Here is an 18,594-nt window from a genome sequence, read left to right as displayed (position 1 = left end):
AAAAAGTGTATAAATATATATATATATATATATATATATATATATATATATATATATATATATATATATATATATATATATATTTTTTTTTTTTTTTTTTTTTTTTTTTAAAGAAAATGACAGATCGTTTTGATAAGACCCTTATTCCTCAGCTGGGATTGTGTAGACCCATTTGAAGCTGCATTAAAACTGCAATTTGGACCTTAAAACCATTGGCCACCATTGAAGTCCACTATATGGCAAATGTTTTCCTCAAAAACCTTCATTTTTTGTGACTGAAGAAAGACATGAACATCTTGGAGTAGATTATCAGGAATTTTTTATTCTGAAAGAGAAGTAATTCTTAAGTTAGGGGTGAAAACTGCTTATAACCTTCGAGAGACAAGATTTGTAAGTTATTAAAACCTCATGTATAAAAGAAATGTTGCATGTTTAAAGTTTAGTGTAACGGCTTGCAAGAAATAAAAACAACTAATACAATTATTGTTTTATGCATTTTATTTTTTAGTTCTATTTTATTCTCTGAATTTATTTTTACTGTTTATTTGTTTTTCTGGAAAGCACTTAGAACAAAGGTTCCCCATAAATACCTGAATATAAAAATGAATGAATAATGTTTTACAGTTGAAGTCAAAAGTTTACACACCACCTTGCAGAATCTGCAAAACGTTAATTATTTTAGCAAAATAAGAGGGATCATACAAAATGCATGTTATTTTTTATTTAGTACTGACCTGAATAAGATATTTCACTTAAAAGACGTTTACATATAGTCCACAAGAGAAAATAATAATAATTCAATTTATAAAAATTGCCCCATTCAAGTTTACAAACACTTGACAGTTGTTCATGGGTCCCACTAATTCTTTGTTTTTTCAGCATTTTTGTGTATTTGAACCCTTTCCAACAATGACTGTATGATTTTGAGATCCATCTTTTCAAACTGAGGATAACTGAGGTGTAAAAAGTGTGAAAAGATGGATCTCAAAATCATACAGTCATTGTTGGAAAGGGTTCAAATACACAAAAATGCTGAAAAAACAAAATTTGTGGGACATTAAGGATTTTTCTGAAGAACAGCAGGTAGTTTAACTACTGTTCAGGACAAACAAGGGACTCATGAACAACTATCACTAAACAAAAACACAGCTGTAAATGAATCAGGTAACAACACAGCATTAAGAACCAAGTGTATGTAAACTTTTGAACAGGGTCATTTTTATAAATTCAACTATTTTTCTTCTGGACTATATGTAAACGTCTTTTACGTGAAATATCTTATTCAGGTCAGTACTAAATAAAACAAATAACATGCATTTTGCATGACCCCTCTTATTTGGGTAAAATAATTAACATTTAGCAGATTCTGCAATATGATTCTGGTATATGTAAACTTTTGACATCAACTGTATATTTCAAATTATGACATTTGTTTCAGTGCAATTGCTTCCCCCACAGGCTTCCATTCTAACTGTAAATACAACCAGTGTTTATTTTTACAAACTGAGGAATGGAAATAATAATAATAATAATAATTTTCTTAGGAGACAGAGCTAAACTTGTATTGAACTCTAAACATTCCTTTAAAAATGGACAAATCAATATTATTGCATATAAAGATCCACAGTTTGCTGATCTTGTTCTACATGTTTTTCCCTGCTGGAAAAGGCCATTCCAGGCCTTTAACCTGGTCTATTAAAATGACTGTGATTGCGTCAGGCGACGTCTCTCACCTGCAGAGGCACCAGAGGACAAAGCCGAGGCCACAGTACGGATCCAGGCAGATGGCCACCTCACGAGAGGGATACAACTCACACTGGAGCTTTATAGAGCGGCAAAAGGCACTGGTGGCTGTGTGGGACATCTGAGAAGAAATACAAAAATATTTGTAAAAAAAATTTAAATATACAGTCTAATCAAAATTTATTCAGACACCTTCAACATTTCTCACATTATCACAGTTTATTTGCTATGGTTTAGAAAACGGTAATAAAATATGACAAGAACTCTGAGTTAAACTGTGTCAGAACAAGTTCATCTTGAAAATGTCAGATAACTTTAATAGAAAGCTAAGTAATGAATTAGGCTGAATAGCTGTCAGCTGTTAAATTTAAGTACACCATTGGATAATACCAATTTAGGTCAACCAATTACCAAGCAATGCTTAGTTTTGTTCAGTCTGTGGTGTAAAAAGGTCACACTAGCAATTAAGGAAAAAAACACAGGGTCAGGTCAAAGTGTCAAATCAAATTTTTGGTCCCAAATTTTTATCAATTTAATTGGTAGTCCATTGTATGTAATTTTTTTTGGGGGGTATAATATGTCACAGTTCACTTTATTTTGTTATCCTCTTTTACATAAATTAACTATAGTTTCCTGAACTATAGTTTGATTGTAATTATAGTTAACTAAAACTAAAACCATATTTATATTTATTTTATATACATAAAATAAAATTCAACATTAAAAAACATAAAATAATATTAAATAAAATAAAACAAAATACCAAAACAATTATTTAATTAGAGCTTATTAAAAGCATTTCTGTTACTTTGACTTAATATAATAAAATAAAATAAACTTTTTTTTATTTAATTTTAGTTTATTGTCAAGGCAGGATTTCTCATTTTAGTTTAATGAAACTTTATGTACTTAAATAACTAAAACCAAAACTAAAACAGATAAAATTGATAAAAACTATGCAGACATACTTAAATTAAATGTTAACTGATTTTTTTTTTTTTTTTTTTTTTTTTTGTATTTCAGCTTATTCAGCAGCATTTCTGTTACTATGATTTTAATAATAATAATAAAAAAATTATAACCTTTTTTATTATTTAATTTTAGCTTATTGACAAGGCAGGATATCTCATTTTAGTTGAATGTAACTTGATGTACTTAACTAAAACCAAAACTAAAACTGATAAAATTGATAAAAAACTATGCAGACATACTTAAATTAAATGCTAATTGAAATCTTTTTTTTTTGTATTTCAGCTTATTCAGCAGCATTTTTGTTACTCAGACTTTAAAAAAAAAAAAAAATTCAAAATAAAAAAAATGTATTTGAGCTTATTAAAAGCATTTCTGTAACTTTGATTTATCAAAATAAAAAAATATAACTTTTTTTTTAATTTTAGCTTATGGTCAAGGCATTTCAAGGATTTTTCTTTAATTTAATTTCTTTAATTTAACTTTGATATTCTCATAACAATCCCCCCCCTCCCACAAAAAAACAAAATCCATTCAATGAGGATATTTTGTGAGGAATGCAAGTGGGCTGCCATTTTTTTTAAGTGGAAAAGCTAGCAAATAAAAGTGTATGGGGTTGTGCAGACGTCTGAAGGGACCAAACAGCTCAGTTCTTGGTCAAAAGAACAGAAGATCTACACAATACTGGGTGGTCTCCGCAAACACTCATGTCTCCTATGACATAATAGCGGCTGCCTATTCAAAACCTGGTTTTCATCTCTAAACAATAAAAGAAGTAAAGTTCCTCTGTCCATATGACACCTGATCTCACCAGCAGCTAACTGAGAAGGTTGTAGGTCTATGAGATGAGTTTTCAAACGTTTTCTTCCTGTTTTTTGTGCTGGGAAAATAAAGAGCAGGGGTTTCTCATTTCACACAACCCTCACCTTTACTCCTGCAAGCATCCCGGTAGTGGAGACGCTGAAGTCCAAGTAAGCCAGCGTGTCTGGATTGGAGGGTTTGTAGAGCTGAGGGGGCTTCTTCTTTGGCAGATCATCTGGTAAAACATGGTTGATATTACATGAATGTTCATTGATACCTATCATTTTTTTGAAGAAGCCCTGACCACTTGACCAACTCTTGAATAAAAATGTAGACATACTTTAAAAAAAATACTACAAAATGACAAAATCTATACTAAAATTGACAAAAATGAACTGAAATAAAATAAAGTAAAAAGGTTCAAACACTCACTGATGCCCCCGAGGGAAAAACTATGCATTAAGAGTCAGGGATGAAAACTTTTTGAATTTGAAGATCAGGGTAAATATAACTTATTTTGTCTTCTGGGAAACATGTACCCTCTGTAGCCTCTGAAGGGCAGAACTAAATGAAAAAATATTGATATGATATTTAGGCAAAATAAGAAAAATGTACACATCTCCACTTGTTCAAAAGTTTTCACCCTCCGGCTCTTAATGCATAGTTTTTCCTTTTGAAGCATCAGTGAGTTTTTGAACCTTCTGTAATAGTTGCATATGAGTCCCTCAGTTGTCCTCAGTGTGAAAAGAAGGCTCTTAAAGTCATACAGTCATTGTCGGAAAGAGTTCAAATACACAAAAATGCTTGAAAACCAAAGAATTTGTTGGACCCTCTCTTACCTGTGTCCAGAACAGGAGGCCACGTCCTGACGTCCACTGCAGCAGACGCCTCCTTTGACTTGAGGAGCTTGCAAATGACCTGTGTGGTCATCACACAGGCCGATCGGCTCACCTGAACACAAATTCACACATTAGCTGAAAATTTTTAGCTATCTAAACTATACAAGCAAGGATTTTCAGGTCAACACCCACTTCCACAATCATTTTCACAGTGGGCAGGGTGGTGGCGATGTTCTGGGGATGTGGTGGTCGCACTGTAATCGGTACACAGCCAGCATACAGACATCCGTAAAAGGCAGCGATCAGATCGATACCTGTAAATTAAAAATGCATATAGATATACGAGTACATTTGAACTTTATATCCTAGATCGGTGGTCTCAAATTATCAGCTAAGAATATTTCAATGGGTCTCTCAAGTATCAAGTGAATTTGAAGGGATAGTTCACCCAAAAATGAAAATTCTGTTGTCTTCAGAACACAAATTCAAATATTTTGGATGAAATTCAAGAGCTTTCTTAACCTGCATAGACAGCAACACAACTGACACATTCAAGGCCCAGAAAGGTAGTATAGACATTGTTAAAATAGTCTGTGTCATCAGTGGTTCCACAGTAATTTAAAGTGTCGAAGACTGACACAGAAGAGAAAAAGTTGTTAAATAAAGTCAGTATTTTTGATTCTTTGCATACAAAAAGTATTCTTGTAGCTTAATACATTTATGGTTTCCACATACAACTTAAACGCAACAGCTTTCAATAATAAGAAATGTTTCTTGAGCAGTAAGAATGATGAGCATGATGAAGACTAGAGTAATGATGCTGAAAATTCAGCATTGCATCAAAAAAATAAATTACATTTAAAAATGTTTACAACAGAAAATAGTTATTTTAAATTGTAATAATATTTTTCACAACATTACTGTTTTCACTTTATTTTTCATCTAATAAATGCATATTTGGTAAACAGATTTCTTAAAAAAAGAAGAAGAAAAAAACTACTGACCCCAAACTTTTGTTATTTTAAACTGTAATAATATTTCACAATGTTACTGTTTTCACTTCATTTTCATCAAATAAATGCAGATTTGGTCAGCGTAAAATGTAAAAAAAAAAATCCAAAAAAAAAAAAAAAAAAAAAAAAGTATTTAATTTTCAGTGTATTAAAAGCATTTTTGTTAATTGGGCTTAATTCAAAGTTAACTGAAATAAAATACAATCTAAAGAATAAAATACAAAAATGCTTTTTTTTTTTCAGCTTATTAAAAACAGTTTTGTTACCTGAACTTAATTCAAAGTTAACTGAAATAAAATAAAATTAAATTAAATTAAAAATATATTTTTTTTAAATTTCAGCTTATAAAAGCATTTTTGTGACTTGGGCTTAATTTAATGTTAACTGAATAAAATAAAATAAAATACAAAATACAAAATACAAAAGAAAATTATTTAATTTCAGCTTATTAAAAGCATTTTTGTTACTTGGGCTTAATTCAATGTTAACTGAAATAAAATAAAACACAAAAAAAAAATGACAAAAAAAAAATAAAAATTTTAAATTTCAGCTTATTAAAGGAATTTTGATACTTAAGGTGCGTTCACACCGGACGCGACTTGCGGGAATAAATCGTGCTATTCGCGCGTAGTTGGACGCTTGAACATTTTGAGTTTACTCGCTGCATTCGCGCGTGAAATTCACTTCACAACAGACGCAAATTCGCGTCATGGGAGGGGCGTCTGCCACTCGTCAGCGGGAAAGTAGTTGTAAAATAGGTGAATGAGCTCAAATTGCCAGCTTTGGCTTGCTTGTAGTCTCAATATGTATATATATGTAGGTCAAATTGAGTAAAGAGTGTTTTTTTTAAACTCACCAGATTGTCCGACCTCTCCTCTCACTTTGTTCCAGGCAAGATCCTTTTTATTCCTGTTTCTATAAAAGTACAAAGATGTATCGTACAGCTCCGAGTAACCACAGACAGCAACGGTGATTTTGTCCTCCATTGTTGTTTCGGATTTCTGCCTCCGTCACTACTAGAGCAAGCTCCTGATTGGTTAACACGGCGCAAATTTTCGCCAAAGTTCAGATTTTTCAACTTGCGCGGCAAACGCTTGAAACGCTTAATGCGCGCCGCTTCATTCACGCTATTAGCGCGTTTCGCGCCGCCGCATTCGCGCCGCAGGATGGCTATTTGCGTCTTTGCATTGACTTAACATGTAAATCACTCGCGCTTGTCGCTTCATTCGCGTCCAGTGTGAACGCACCATCAGACTTAATTTAATGTTAACTGAAATAAAATAAATGAAAATTAAAATACAAAAAAACATTTTTTGTTTTATTGCAGCTCATTAAAAGCATTTTTGTTACTTGGACTTAATTTTACGTAACTGAAATAATAAAAAACAATTCACATATTTCACAATGTTACTGTTTTCAGTTTTGTAATTTTTCATTAAATAAATGCAGATTTTGGTGAGCAAATTTCTTTAATAAATAAAAAAAACTATTAAATAAATTACTGACCCCAAAAACTAATTTTAAACTGTAATAATATTTCACAGTGTTACTGTTTTCAATTTATTTTCCGTCTAAAAGGAATGCAGATTTGGTAAGCAGATTTCTTAAAAAATAATATTGATAAAACAAACAAATAAATAAATAACTAAATAAAAGACTGACCCCAAATTAATATTTCACAATGTTACTGCTTGCAATTTTTACATCAAATAAATGAAGATTTGGCAAGCAGATTCCTTAAATAAATAAATTAATTAATTAAAAATATATTTAAAAAATATACTGACCCTAAACTTTTGTTATTTCAAACTGTAATAATATTTCACAATTTTACTGTTTTTATTTTATTTTTTATTAAATAAATGAAGATTTTATGTGTCAAAGACTGACACAGAAGAGAACAACTTTTTATTCTTTGCAGACAAAAAGTATTCTCGTAGCTTAATAAAATTACGGTTGAACCACTGATGTCACATGGACTATTTTAACAATGTCCTTACTACCTTTCTGGGCCTTGAACATGTCGGTTACATTGCTGTCTATGCAGGTTTAGAAAGCTCTCGAATTTCATCAAAAACATCTTGATTTAAGGTCCAAAGATGAACAAAGGTCTTACAGGTTTGGAGCGACATGAGGGAGTAATTGATGACAGAATTTTAATTTTTGGACAGACTGATGAGAGTTTGAGAGTTGATGGTAATGGTGCCGTACCAGGTGGGTACACCAGTGCAACGTGATCGCCGTCCTGCAGGTGGCCTCGCTCCATCAACATGGCTGCTATCTTCTCCGCCCGCTTATGCAACTGAAGACACGTCAGTGAGCTCAGCACTGTTCCCTACGTTCACACACATACACAAACACGTCAGTTTTCTCACAGTTCTCACTGTTCAGGATGAGTTATCACAACTTTTCTATGGAGGGCATGCGGTGTTCAAAATAGCCTGCGATGATAAATGACCGCATATTTAGTATATTAAAAAACGTATCCTTTCAAAAACCAGGGCAGCATCATTTATGAAACCAATTCCTGCTCCCTAGAGGGAGAGGAAGCGGTGCAGAAACGAAGACGTTTCTTTGTAGACTTTCTCAAGCACAGGACCACACTTGAAAACAAGTTTAATGTTTAGCCGACACCTTCTTAACCTAGGATGCTAGTGGTATTCTTTAATTAAAAGTATTTTTTAATTGAAAACAATGCAAAATGTATATATTTTTATTAAATAGATATATTTATATATTTTATTTTATGTTTTAGAATATACATTACCAGTCAAAAGATTTTTTATGTTTTTAAGTCTCTTCTGCTCACCAAGCTTGCATTTTTTTGATTCAAAGTACAGCAAAAACAGTAGAATTTTGAAAGATTTTTCCTATTTAAATTAACTGTTTTCTATTTGAACATATTTTAAAATGTAATTTATTCCTTTGATTTCAAAGTTGAATCATTACTCCAATCACATAATCCTTCAGAAACCATTCTAAAATTCTGATTTGCTGCTCAAAAAACATTAATTATTATTATTATTAGGTTACAAACAGCTGAGTATAATTTTTTCAGATTGGAAAAAAAAAAAAACAATCAATAAATAATAATGAAAAAATAACTGACCCCAAACTTTTGTTATTTTAAACTGTAATAATTTTTCACAGTGTTTTGCTGTTTTCACTTTATTTTTCATCAAAAAAACCACAGATTTGGTTTAGATTTCTTAAAAAAAAACAAAACAAAAAAAAACATTTAAAACTACTGAACCCAAACTTTTGTTATTTTTAACTATAATTTTTTTAAATATATATATATATTATATTATATTATATTTCACTCTCTTAAAAAAATAAAATAAAAATAAATAAATAAACTGCACCAAACTTTTGTTATTTTAAATTATAAGAACATTTTACAGTTACTGTTTTCACTTTATTTTCCATCAAATAAACAAAAAAATAATTTTAAAATATCACTGACCGCAAACTTATTTTAAACCGTAAAATTATTTTACTGTGTTACTGTTTTCACTTTATTTTTCATCAAATAAACAAATTTGGTGCGCAGATTTCTTTAAAAAATATATTACAGCAAACTAGTGTTTTTAAACTGTAATATTTCCCAATATTACCGTTTTCACTTTTCCATCAAATAAATGCAGATTTGGTAAGCAGACTTCTTAAATAAAAAAAATTATAAAAATCAGTAAATAAAACATACTGACCCCAAACTTCTGTTATTTTAAACTGTAATAATATTTCACAATATTACAGTTTTTGTTGTATTTTTCATCAAATAAATGCAGATTAGATGAGCAAATTTGTATAAAAAAAAACAAAAATAAATAAAACATACTGACCCCAAATTTCTGTTATTTTAAACTGTAATAATATTTCACAATATTACAGTTTTCATTGTATTTTTCATCAAATAAATGCAGATTTGGTGAGCAGATTTCTTAAAAATAAATAAATAAATAAACATAAATAAATAAAACATACTGAGCCCAAACTTCTGTCATTTTAAACTGTAATAATATTTTCCAATATTATAGTTTTCACTTTATTTTTCATCACATAAATGCAGATTTGGTGAGCAGATTTCTTAAAAATAAATAATTAAATAAAACATACTGACCCCAAACTATTGTTATTTTAAACTGTAATAATATTTCACAATATCACAATTTTCATAGTATTTTTCATAAAATAAACGTAGATTTGGTGAGCAGAAAAAAAACATAAACTTTATACACTTTATTTATTTATTTATTAAAAAAAGAATATATTTAAAAGAAAATATAATAAAATTCACATCATACCCTTGAGCTGAGGAGGGTGAAAAGCACATGATCTGGTGTGGTCTGGGCTCTCCACTGCAACACCTCAGACAGGAAGAGGAACTAAGGGTGGAAAAATGAAGTCCGAGATGATTATAACAAAACCTGGCATATTTAAGTATATCATGGAGATTAAACAATATTCCCAAAGTGCCATATCATTATTCAAAAGTTGAATCCGAAATGTTAATACACAGTTTGTTTTAACTGTTTGCAAACAAGTAGGTGGGTGTTAAACAAGCCTGATTTATTCTATTGTTTTGCCAAATGCCATATTATAAAAGCAACATGACATTTAAAAGAGTAACTGTTAAACACAAGATGCTTTTTTGCAATTAGCAAGACCTGTTAAAGTCATTAGCAAGCAGCACTGGTGTTATCCAAAGGTTGGAAGTGAATGCAGTCAAGTGTTACCTCGTCTCCCAGAGTTACTCTCACATCGGATCGCTTAGAAGAATAAAATAAAACCATTTCCATTCACTCAACGGGCCCGATTTTCATAGGCATGAATGGATGGAAGCAACGAAAAACAACAACAACACAAGCTTGGGGGTGTAAAAATGGAAAATAGTCATGTACGCCTGTGTTTCTTTAATCGGCGCAGATGGCGGAGGTAACATTTGTCGGTGTCAGACAGCGCATACCCATGCGGGGCTGGAAGGGTGTGAAGGAATGAGCGAAAGAGAGAGGATGAGGAAGGCATGCAAGAGGCAGAAGCCAACAACTGTTGCGGCAGTGTGTGTGTGTGCACATGTTTGTGAGCATATGTGCTTTGTGTGTCAGCCGACAGCTGTGTGTGTGTGTGTGTGTGTGTGTGTGTGTGTTAAGGTTTCGGTGTGGTGCACAGCAGACATGCTGACGGAATAATGGCCGCCATCTTTCAGCCTGAGAGGGCAGCGTAATGGATTGTATTTGCGTCGAGGTGGTTGACTGACAGCACAGCAAAACCAAAGACATCAACAGCACAAAAAAACAACCAAACCAGCCCTCCCAAACAGAGCCCACTGTGCAATAATTACAGTTGAGGTCAAAAGTTTACATCCCCTTTTAGGATTTGCAAAACGTTAATTATTATACTAAAACAAGAAGGATTATTGTTATTGTTTATTTAGTACTGACCTGATATTTACACCTAGTCCACGAGAGAAAATAATAGTTGAATTTATAAAAATGACTCCGTTCAAAAGTTTACACACACTTGATTCTTAATACTGAGTTGTTACCTGAATGATCCACAGCTGTGTTTTTTTTGTTTAGTGATAGTTGTTCATGAGTCCATTGTTTGTCCTGAATATTTAAACTGCCTGCTGTTTTTCCCACAAATTATTTGGTTTTCCAGCATTTTGGTAATTTGAACCCTTTCCAACAATGACTGTATTTGAGATCCATCTTTTCACACTGAGGACAACTGAGGGACTCATATGCAACTATTACAGAAGGTTCAAACACTCAGTGATGCTTCAGAAGGAAAAACAACGCGTTAAAAGCCGGGGGGTGAAAACTTTTGGAATTGGAAAATCAGGGTAAATTAGACTTATTTTGTCTTCTGGGAAACATGTAACTAACTTCTGTAGCCTCTAAAGGGCAGTACTAAATGACAAAATATGATATTTAGCCAAAATGTACACATATCCATTTTGTTTAAAAGTTTTAACCCTCACTCTTAATGTGTAGTTTTTACTTCTGAAGCATCAGTGAGCATTTGAACCTTCTGTAATAGTCGCATATGAGTCCCTCAGTTGTCCTCAGTGTGAAAAGATGGATCTCAAAATCATTCTGTCATTGTTGGAAAGGGTTCAAATACACAAAAATGCTGAAAAACCAAAGAATTTGTGGCACCTGAAGGATTTTTCTGAAGATCAGCAGGCCGTTTAACTGTTCAGGACAAACAAGCAGTGTTGAGCATGTTACTTAAAAAAAAGTAATTAGTTAATAGTTACTAGTTACTTCCCACAAAAAGTAACTAATTAAGTAATTAAAACTTGTGTTACTTTTTAAAAAATGTTCAAACATGTCAAATAACTTGGATGCTCCCAATATTAAATATGTTAAATGAATTAAACACTGTACACTAATCTACACTATTTTTATGTTGCTGTGGGACAATGTGAGAGACACCTTCCAGGGGCTAAATATCACGTTATTGGGGTCGGTTCAACCCACGTACATGAAAAACATCCCAAGCCAACACTGTTGTCGCACTGTTGCGGTCTGTCTCATTTATTATTGATGACAGCGAAAAGAACTGAAAATACTCTGCCAATTTTGCGTATAGTCATAATAACAAGAAAACAATGTGCTTTTGTAAAATAAACAGGGTGCGCTCTCTGCAGTCTCGGTCTGCGTCACTTCACAAACACGTAAATAAAACAACCTGAATTTCAAGAATGAGAAATATATGTATAGAAAGTTCCAAATGTCTACTTTCGAATGGAGTAAGTCACGGTGAAAACAAATATTCTCTGATAAAGTAATCCATATGTTTCCATGTAATTCTAATGTAAGCTCTAATGTAACACCTTCACTTTTCAAATTCTGTGCATCCGTCCATCCATGTGAGACGCGCAGACATGTAGCTAAACGTCCACATAACATCCGTAAAAAAATGTGAACATTCATAAAGTTTCTGGAAGGTTGTCATTTTTATAAATTCAACTATTATTTTCTCTTGTGGACTATATGCAAACATCTTTTATGTGAAATATCTTATTCAGGTCAGTACTAAATAAACAATAACATGCATTTCATATGATGCTTCTTATTTTGCTAAAATAGTTAATATTTTGCTGATTCTAAAAGGGGGGTGTAAACTTTTGACCTCAACTGTATTCTAATGAAGTGCTCTGCATTTTCCGCAAAGCTGCTTTTAAAATCTTAAGCTTTCCAGAATGCTCTCTGCAGGAGTTGGGTATGATACGACCCTGGCGAGAGAGAGCTAGAGGTCTGACAAGCCGTCAAGGGTCAGTTCCTCTACCGCAAATCCAGTTGGGACAATTAGTGCGTGCCACACAGGGTCCAAAACGAATGCTCGGCGGGTGCCAAATGTGCGTAATATGTTGGCTGGTAACTTTATAAGGCACTGCAACATGTTTAACTCGAATGGTGAGATTGATTATCTGACTCTCATAAGCGATTCAAATCCACACCAGCTACTAAAGAAAAAACATCTGTTGTGACTCAGCTTTCGTCAAGCAACTCGGAAAATGTACTATCGGAGGTTTAATTAAGAGGCCTGAAGTTATCCATGTGGCAGTATATGTGGAACAATCCTAACGTTAAGCCACCAAAATGAAAACACAGGGAAGAAAATTACAATCTGTCTACACACTTTTATGACAGGTGCAGTAGAATGAATCATCTTGTATTTTATGCAGAGACAATGACTTGAGGGAAAAAACAACTATTTAAAAAAAAGCAAGAAAAAAAGAATATCCCACTCTCATTTTTAAAAGTATTTAAAAGTTTCATGTATGTATGCATATAAAATAAAAAAATGTTCCTAATGTATAAATATACAAAACTTAACATAAGTTTGAAGACTATTATAGATATTAGATTACATGTTTTTATTGTGTTTTATTGTGTTTGTTGAATTTGTTTTGTTATTATTTAATCAAAACAACCCAACAGCAACATGACCTTTTAATGTATATATATCTTTAAAAAAATGCAAAATACAGTTTTTTAACGTGTATAATATAAATATAACTTTGAATAAAAATGACATACAATATTAAAGAATATATATATATTTATTAGATAAATTTTTTGATAAGAAAAAAACTGGCAAAAATAAGAAAAAAAATTCCTAACGTATAATATAAATATTAATCTTTTAATAAAAATGCTATATAATTAAAAAAAAAATCATTTTCATATATATGTATTGTTTGGAAGTTTTTGTATATACATTTTTTGACTAGAAATAAATTAAAGTTTGTAAAAAATTGCAATTTTTATTCCACTGTCATGTATGTATATAAAATAAAATAAATATAATAATTAAATAATAGTAATAATTACCTATAAGATTTATTTAGTTAAAAGACTAACTATTCATTAAAAATATTTGATTATTGATTAATAAAAACAGTTAATTATATATATATATATATATAAAATATGTTAATGACCAGCGTATAATTCGATTGCTATAACAATTATTAGAATATAATAATTAATAATTTAATAAAACATATTAATTATAATAATAATTTAATAATTGTAACAATTAGCAATTAGATTTAATTCAAAGACTAATTAATTATAACAATTAATATTTAGAATTACAATAATTAAAATGATTATTAATAAATAATGCATACAATTACTAAACCTATTTGATTAATATGATTAACAAAAAACAGTTATTATAATAATGAATTATAATACAAAAAAAAATATCACCCCTAAAATATCTCAAACCACAAACTGCTCATGTTAGTAACCAGGATATAATGTAAAATATAAATATATATAAACAAATAAACAACATTTTTTTTTTAATGGAAAACAGAGTTTCTCATTCACTAGCATTTTTTCTCGGTTTTGGACCCGTGTGCTACATCTCCTCTGAGAGCAATTATAAACCACCCTGAGGCAGTTTATATCTCTCAGTCTCAGTTATTTAAATGTACTGAAACGCTGGATTTACGGACAAATATGTGCTTATTTCTGTGTCTATTCTTGGCTGGATGGGACTCCGTTTGCTGGAGGAGAGGAATGAATGAGAGAGAAGGGAGAATGAATGATGAATGAAAATCGAGGCCCCATGTTACCACACACACACCTTTCTTGCCTGATCATTGTCTTCGATCTGGCCCAGATCTCTGCCGCTGGCCTGAGCGATCCTCTTCCCCGAGACCAGGTTTCCCACCATCACAGAGGCGGGTCCGATCTCTGCAGGAGGAAGCAGAGAAAAATTATCACAAACAAACAACAAACAGACAAACACAGCACACAGCATTTCTGACAGTTCTAATTCTGTCCGACATCCGAGGTGACCTTGCCGCAGACAGACCTGGCTGTTTCTGTCTGGGTTTGGGCAGGTTGGTGACGCAGGTGTGAGGGCACATTAGGACGTTACAGGGATGCAGGGAGCCTTCCAAAAACAGCTGCTTGGTCTCCGACAGGTGGATCCCTCCCAGAGGAGTCTTGGGAAGGGTGTTGGCGGGCACCAGAGCCAAGCAAAACACCCCGACGTTGTGGATGCTGTCTATCGCCTGCAGAAAGAGACGTATCGGATTGTCAGGTGAGGTTTAAAAATAGAGTTCGCAAGGAGCCGGGAAGAGGCTGCCAGCTGAGATCTGATGCAGCCGCTGACCTTTACCGATGCCTCGGGAGAACCGAATTACCGAACGGGAATTCAGGAAGTGGAAGGAAAAAATACCATATTTGCAAGATTAATGACCTACAACAAAAGAGTGGAATGGAACCGTCTGGGTGTGTGGAAATGAAGGCCAGCCTGTGTGCCTGAGTGCGTCTTGTTATTTTTACATGCCGGAAAGGACTCGTAAAGTGCTGACAGAAAGTACGCGGGTCAGCAGTAGCGTGATCTCTAATTCAGTTTGGATGGGGACTGGGGTTATGCAGCGATTAAGGTGACTCCCGGCAGACGGGACGGGAATAGCACGTCGCCGCTGTCCGAATCGATCGGTGAGGGTGGGTATAAAAAGGACAAATACCTGCAGAACACGACTCATCCACTGGAAACTGTCCTCCTCTGTGGAGTCCGGCCGCTGCTCGGCTACGACCACAATTCTCTCGTCATGCAGGACTGTCACGGAAAATACCGCTATCCTAAAAACACAGATATAAAAAGAAAATTCAAAGCCTGAAAATTCAGTCCTAGACCAACCCGTAAAACATATCAAACCATTAGGTGCCCATGACCAGGATATTATTTTATTGTTATAATAATTAATAGAATAATGAATAATTAAATAAAAAATTATAATAATAATTAAATAATTGTAATAATTTTTATTCAGTTAAAAAACAAATTGATAATTATAATAAATAAATAAATATATATATATATATATATATATATATAAAATGTAAAAAAAAATGTTAATATGATTAATAAAAACAGTTAATTATAATAAACAATTGAAATTAAAAACATCACACGTAAAACATCTCAAACCATGAACAGGATATCATTTTATTGTAATTATAACAGAATAATGAATAATTAAATAAATTAAATATTAATTATAATAATAATAAAATAATTGTAATTAGTAATTACATTTATTCAGTTATAAGACTAATTAATAATTATAATATAAATTATTTAGAATTATAATAATTAAAATAATTAATCATAAATAATTTATAAAATAACTACAAATATGTGATTAATAGAATGAAAAAACAGTTAATTATATTATAATAATTAATTATAATAAAAACATCACCCCTTTAACCTGTCAAACCACAAACTGCTTTAATAATTTTAATAATTAATAATTGTAATAATTAGTAATTACATTTATTCAGTTAAAAGACAAACTATTAATTATATTTTATATTTAAAATTATAATGATAAATAATAAATAATTTGTAAAATTACTACAAATACTGTATTAATATGATGAATAAAAAAACAGTTCATTATAATAAAAACATCACCCTTTAACCTCTCGAACCACAAACTTCTTATGTTAGTGAGCAGCATATAATTTTATTGTTATAATAATTATTATAATATAATAATGAATAATTAAATAAAAAAATAATAATTAGTGATTACATTTATTCAGTTAAAATACTAATTATTAATTATAATAATTTATAGTTAGAATTATAATTAAAATGATTAATAATAAATTATTTATAAAATTACAACAAATATTGTATTAATATGATGAATAAAAAACAGCTAATTATAATATTATAATAGTTAATTATAATAAAAACATCATCTCTAAAACATCAAACCACGAACTGCTCATGTTAGTGACCAGCATATAATTTATAAGCATATAACTGTTATAATAATTATTATAATATAATAATTAGTCATTACATTTATTTAGTTAAAAGACTAATTATTATTATAATATTTAATATTTAGAATTATAATAATTAAAATTATTAATAATAAATAAATTTATAAAATTACAAAAATAGTTGATTAATGATTAATAAAAAACTGTTAATAATATTATAATAATTAATTTGAATAAATTATTATAACATTATTATTAACTGTTTTATTATAATAATATAAAATAATAATACATTTATTATAATAATAATAATAATAATAATAATTAAGTTAGCTAAAAACTGCATAATTGTTAATTTGTTGAAATGAACTGAACTTCACAGTGCTTGCAGTTATCTTACTATCATTAATATACTATTACAGATTTTTTTAAATTTTGAATTTAATTTCTATTTTTATATTTTCTGTCTGAATATTTGTTTTAGTAATTTTACTGTTTTATTACCATTTTTTTACGTATGTATGTATGTATATATATATATATATATATATATATATATATATATATATATATATATATATATATATATATATATATAATTATTAATATATAAACTTTATTAAGATAAATATATAATATTATTTATTAAGTATGTCATTTTAATTTAAACTAAAACTAAACAAAAATAAAAACTAAACAACTAGCTGAAATAAAGTTAAAAAAAAATTTTTCAAGTAATAAAAATGTTTTTAAAGTTTTAGTTAACAATAATAACCCTGCAGCGCTATATTAAGATAATTACTATAACACCTCTGACTTAACACACTGCGTAAAGCTCTAAAAAAACTGATGAGAAACAAAACCCAAGGTAATTTCACAGAGGCAACTAAAACAGAAAAAAAACACAGGGCACACGCTCTCTCTACTGCCGCCTCAGCAGGTGTTGAATCCATTTAATTTGCACTCTGCATGTCCAAAGCAAACAAGCTCATGTGCTATAAATATCACCTATTCTTTGATGACGAAGAAGAATACGCTATGTTTGTTTGTTTGTTTTCATCGTGTTCTCACCTGCCCCTGTACACAAACTTCATGGGCTCCACCGCCAGTGCTGTTGCGACAATATCATCGGCGTTGTGTCTCCGTCCACTCACCACCATCAGCCCATCCATCTTTCCAGAAACAAACACCAGCCCACCCGGGCCTATGAAACCCAGCAGCCCTGTCCGAGTGAAGGGGTACTCGCTGATAGGAGCCCCAGAACTGCTCATGGGGAAAACCTGAGACCAAAACAAAAGCTAAACTTTAAATTGAAACTATACATTTGTAAATTAAATACTGTATAAAAATGTGGAAATTCCATCTAGAATTTTGACAATGGAGTCACTTCTCATCCATTCAAAATTATGGTGAAATGTTCACTGATTGAACATTTAAACTTTAAATTTAAACTATACTTGTAAAATTAATGTAGCTCAACAGATGTACACTTTGTAAATGACAGATATCTAGAACAATTTGCTAAAAATAGCCAAGATTTCTTGTAGGCCACTAGCTTAGATGATATGGAAATATTTTATTAAGAGGCTAGTGAGAATTTCAATTATTTGGCTACCAAAATAATGTCTGAACATTTTTTGGCAGCTAAATGGAGTTAGAGAGTGAATACTTTTGAGCCATTTAGTCATATTTATTGCAGTACTTCTTAAAATTGTGAACTTTTTAAATCTCACAACTGCAAATTCATATCTGATTGAAACTTTATCTCACAATGAAGATGTTTTATGATGGCAGTGAGTGGGTGTTGAGATTTGAGTCCAATAAAGTGCATCCATCCATCATAGAAAGTGCTCCAAAGGGCTCCAGGGGGTTAATAAAGGCCTTCTGAAGTGAATTGATGTGTTTTTGTAGGACAAATACTCATATTTAAAACTATAAACAAGGATT

General features: G+C 31.1%; 1 protein-coding gene across 1 annotated transcript in view; it reads right to left on the bottom strand.

The window, feature by feature from the left end:
* Positions 1-18,594, bottom strand: part of dip2ca (disco-interacting protein 2 homolog Ca) — a 145,093-nt gene that overhangs the window by 26,558 nt on the left and 99,941 nt on the right. The window contains exons 8-17 of the mRNA XM_073830585.1: positions 17,719-17,927; positions 15,375-15,489; positions 14,711-14,912; positions 14,480-14,589; positions 9,673-9,753; positions 7,577-7,700; positions 4,545-4,666; positions 4,353-4,464; positions 3,639-3,748; positions 1,734-1,864 (exon numbers count right to left, since the gene is read on the bottom strand). Of these exons, the coding sequence (XP_073686686.1) occupies positions 1,734-1,864; positions 3,639-3,748; positions 4,353-4,464; positions 4,545-4,666; positions 7,577-7,700; positions 9,673-9,753; positions 14,480-14,589; positions 14,711-14,912; positions 15,375-15,489; positions 17,719-17,927 (1,316 nt within the window). The remainder of the gene's footprint in view (positions 1-1,733; positions 1,865-3,638; positions 3,749-4,352; positions 4,465-4,544; positions 4,667-7,576; positions 7,701-9,672; positions 9,754-14,479; positions 14,590-14,710; positions 14,913-15,374; positions 15,490-17,718; positions 17,928-18,594) is intronic.

This window comes from Garra rufa, chromosome 24 (genome assembly GCF_049309525.1).
Source record: "Garra rufa chromosome 24, GarRuf1.0, whole genome shotgun sequence".
Taxonomy (NCBI): domain Eukaryota; kingdom Metazoa; phylum Chordata; class Actinopteri; order Cypriniformes; family Cyprinidae; genus Garra; species Garra rufa.
The sequence above is the reverse complement of the archived record's forward strand: the minus strand, read 5'-3'. Positions and strand labels throughout refer to the sequence as shown.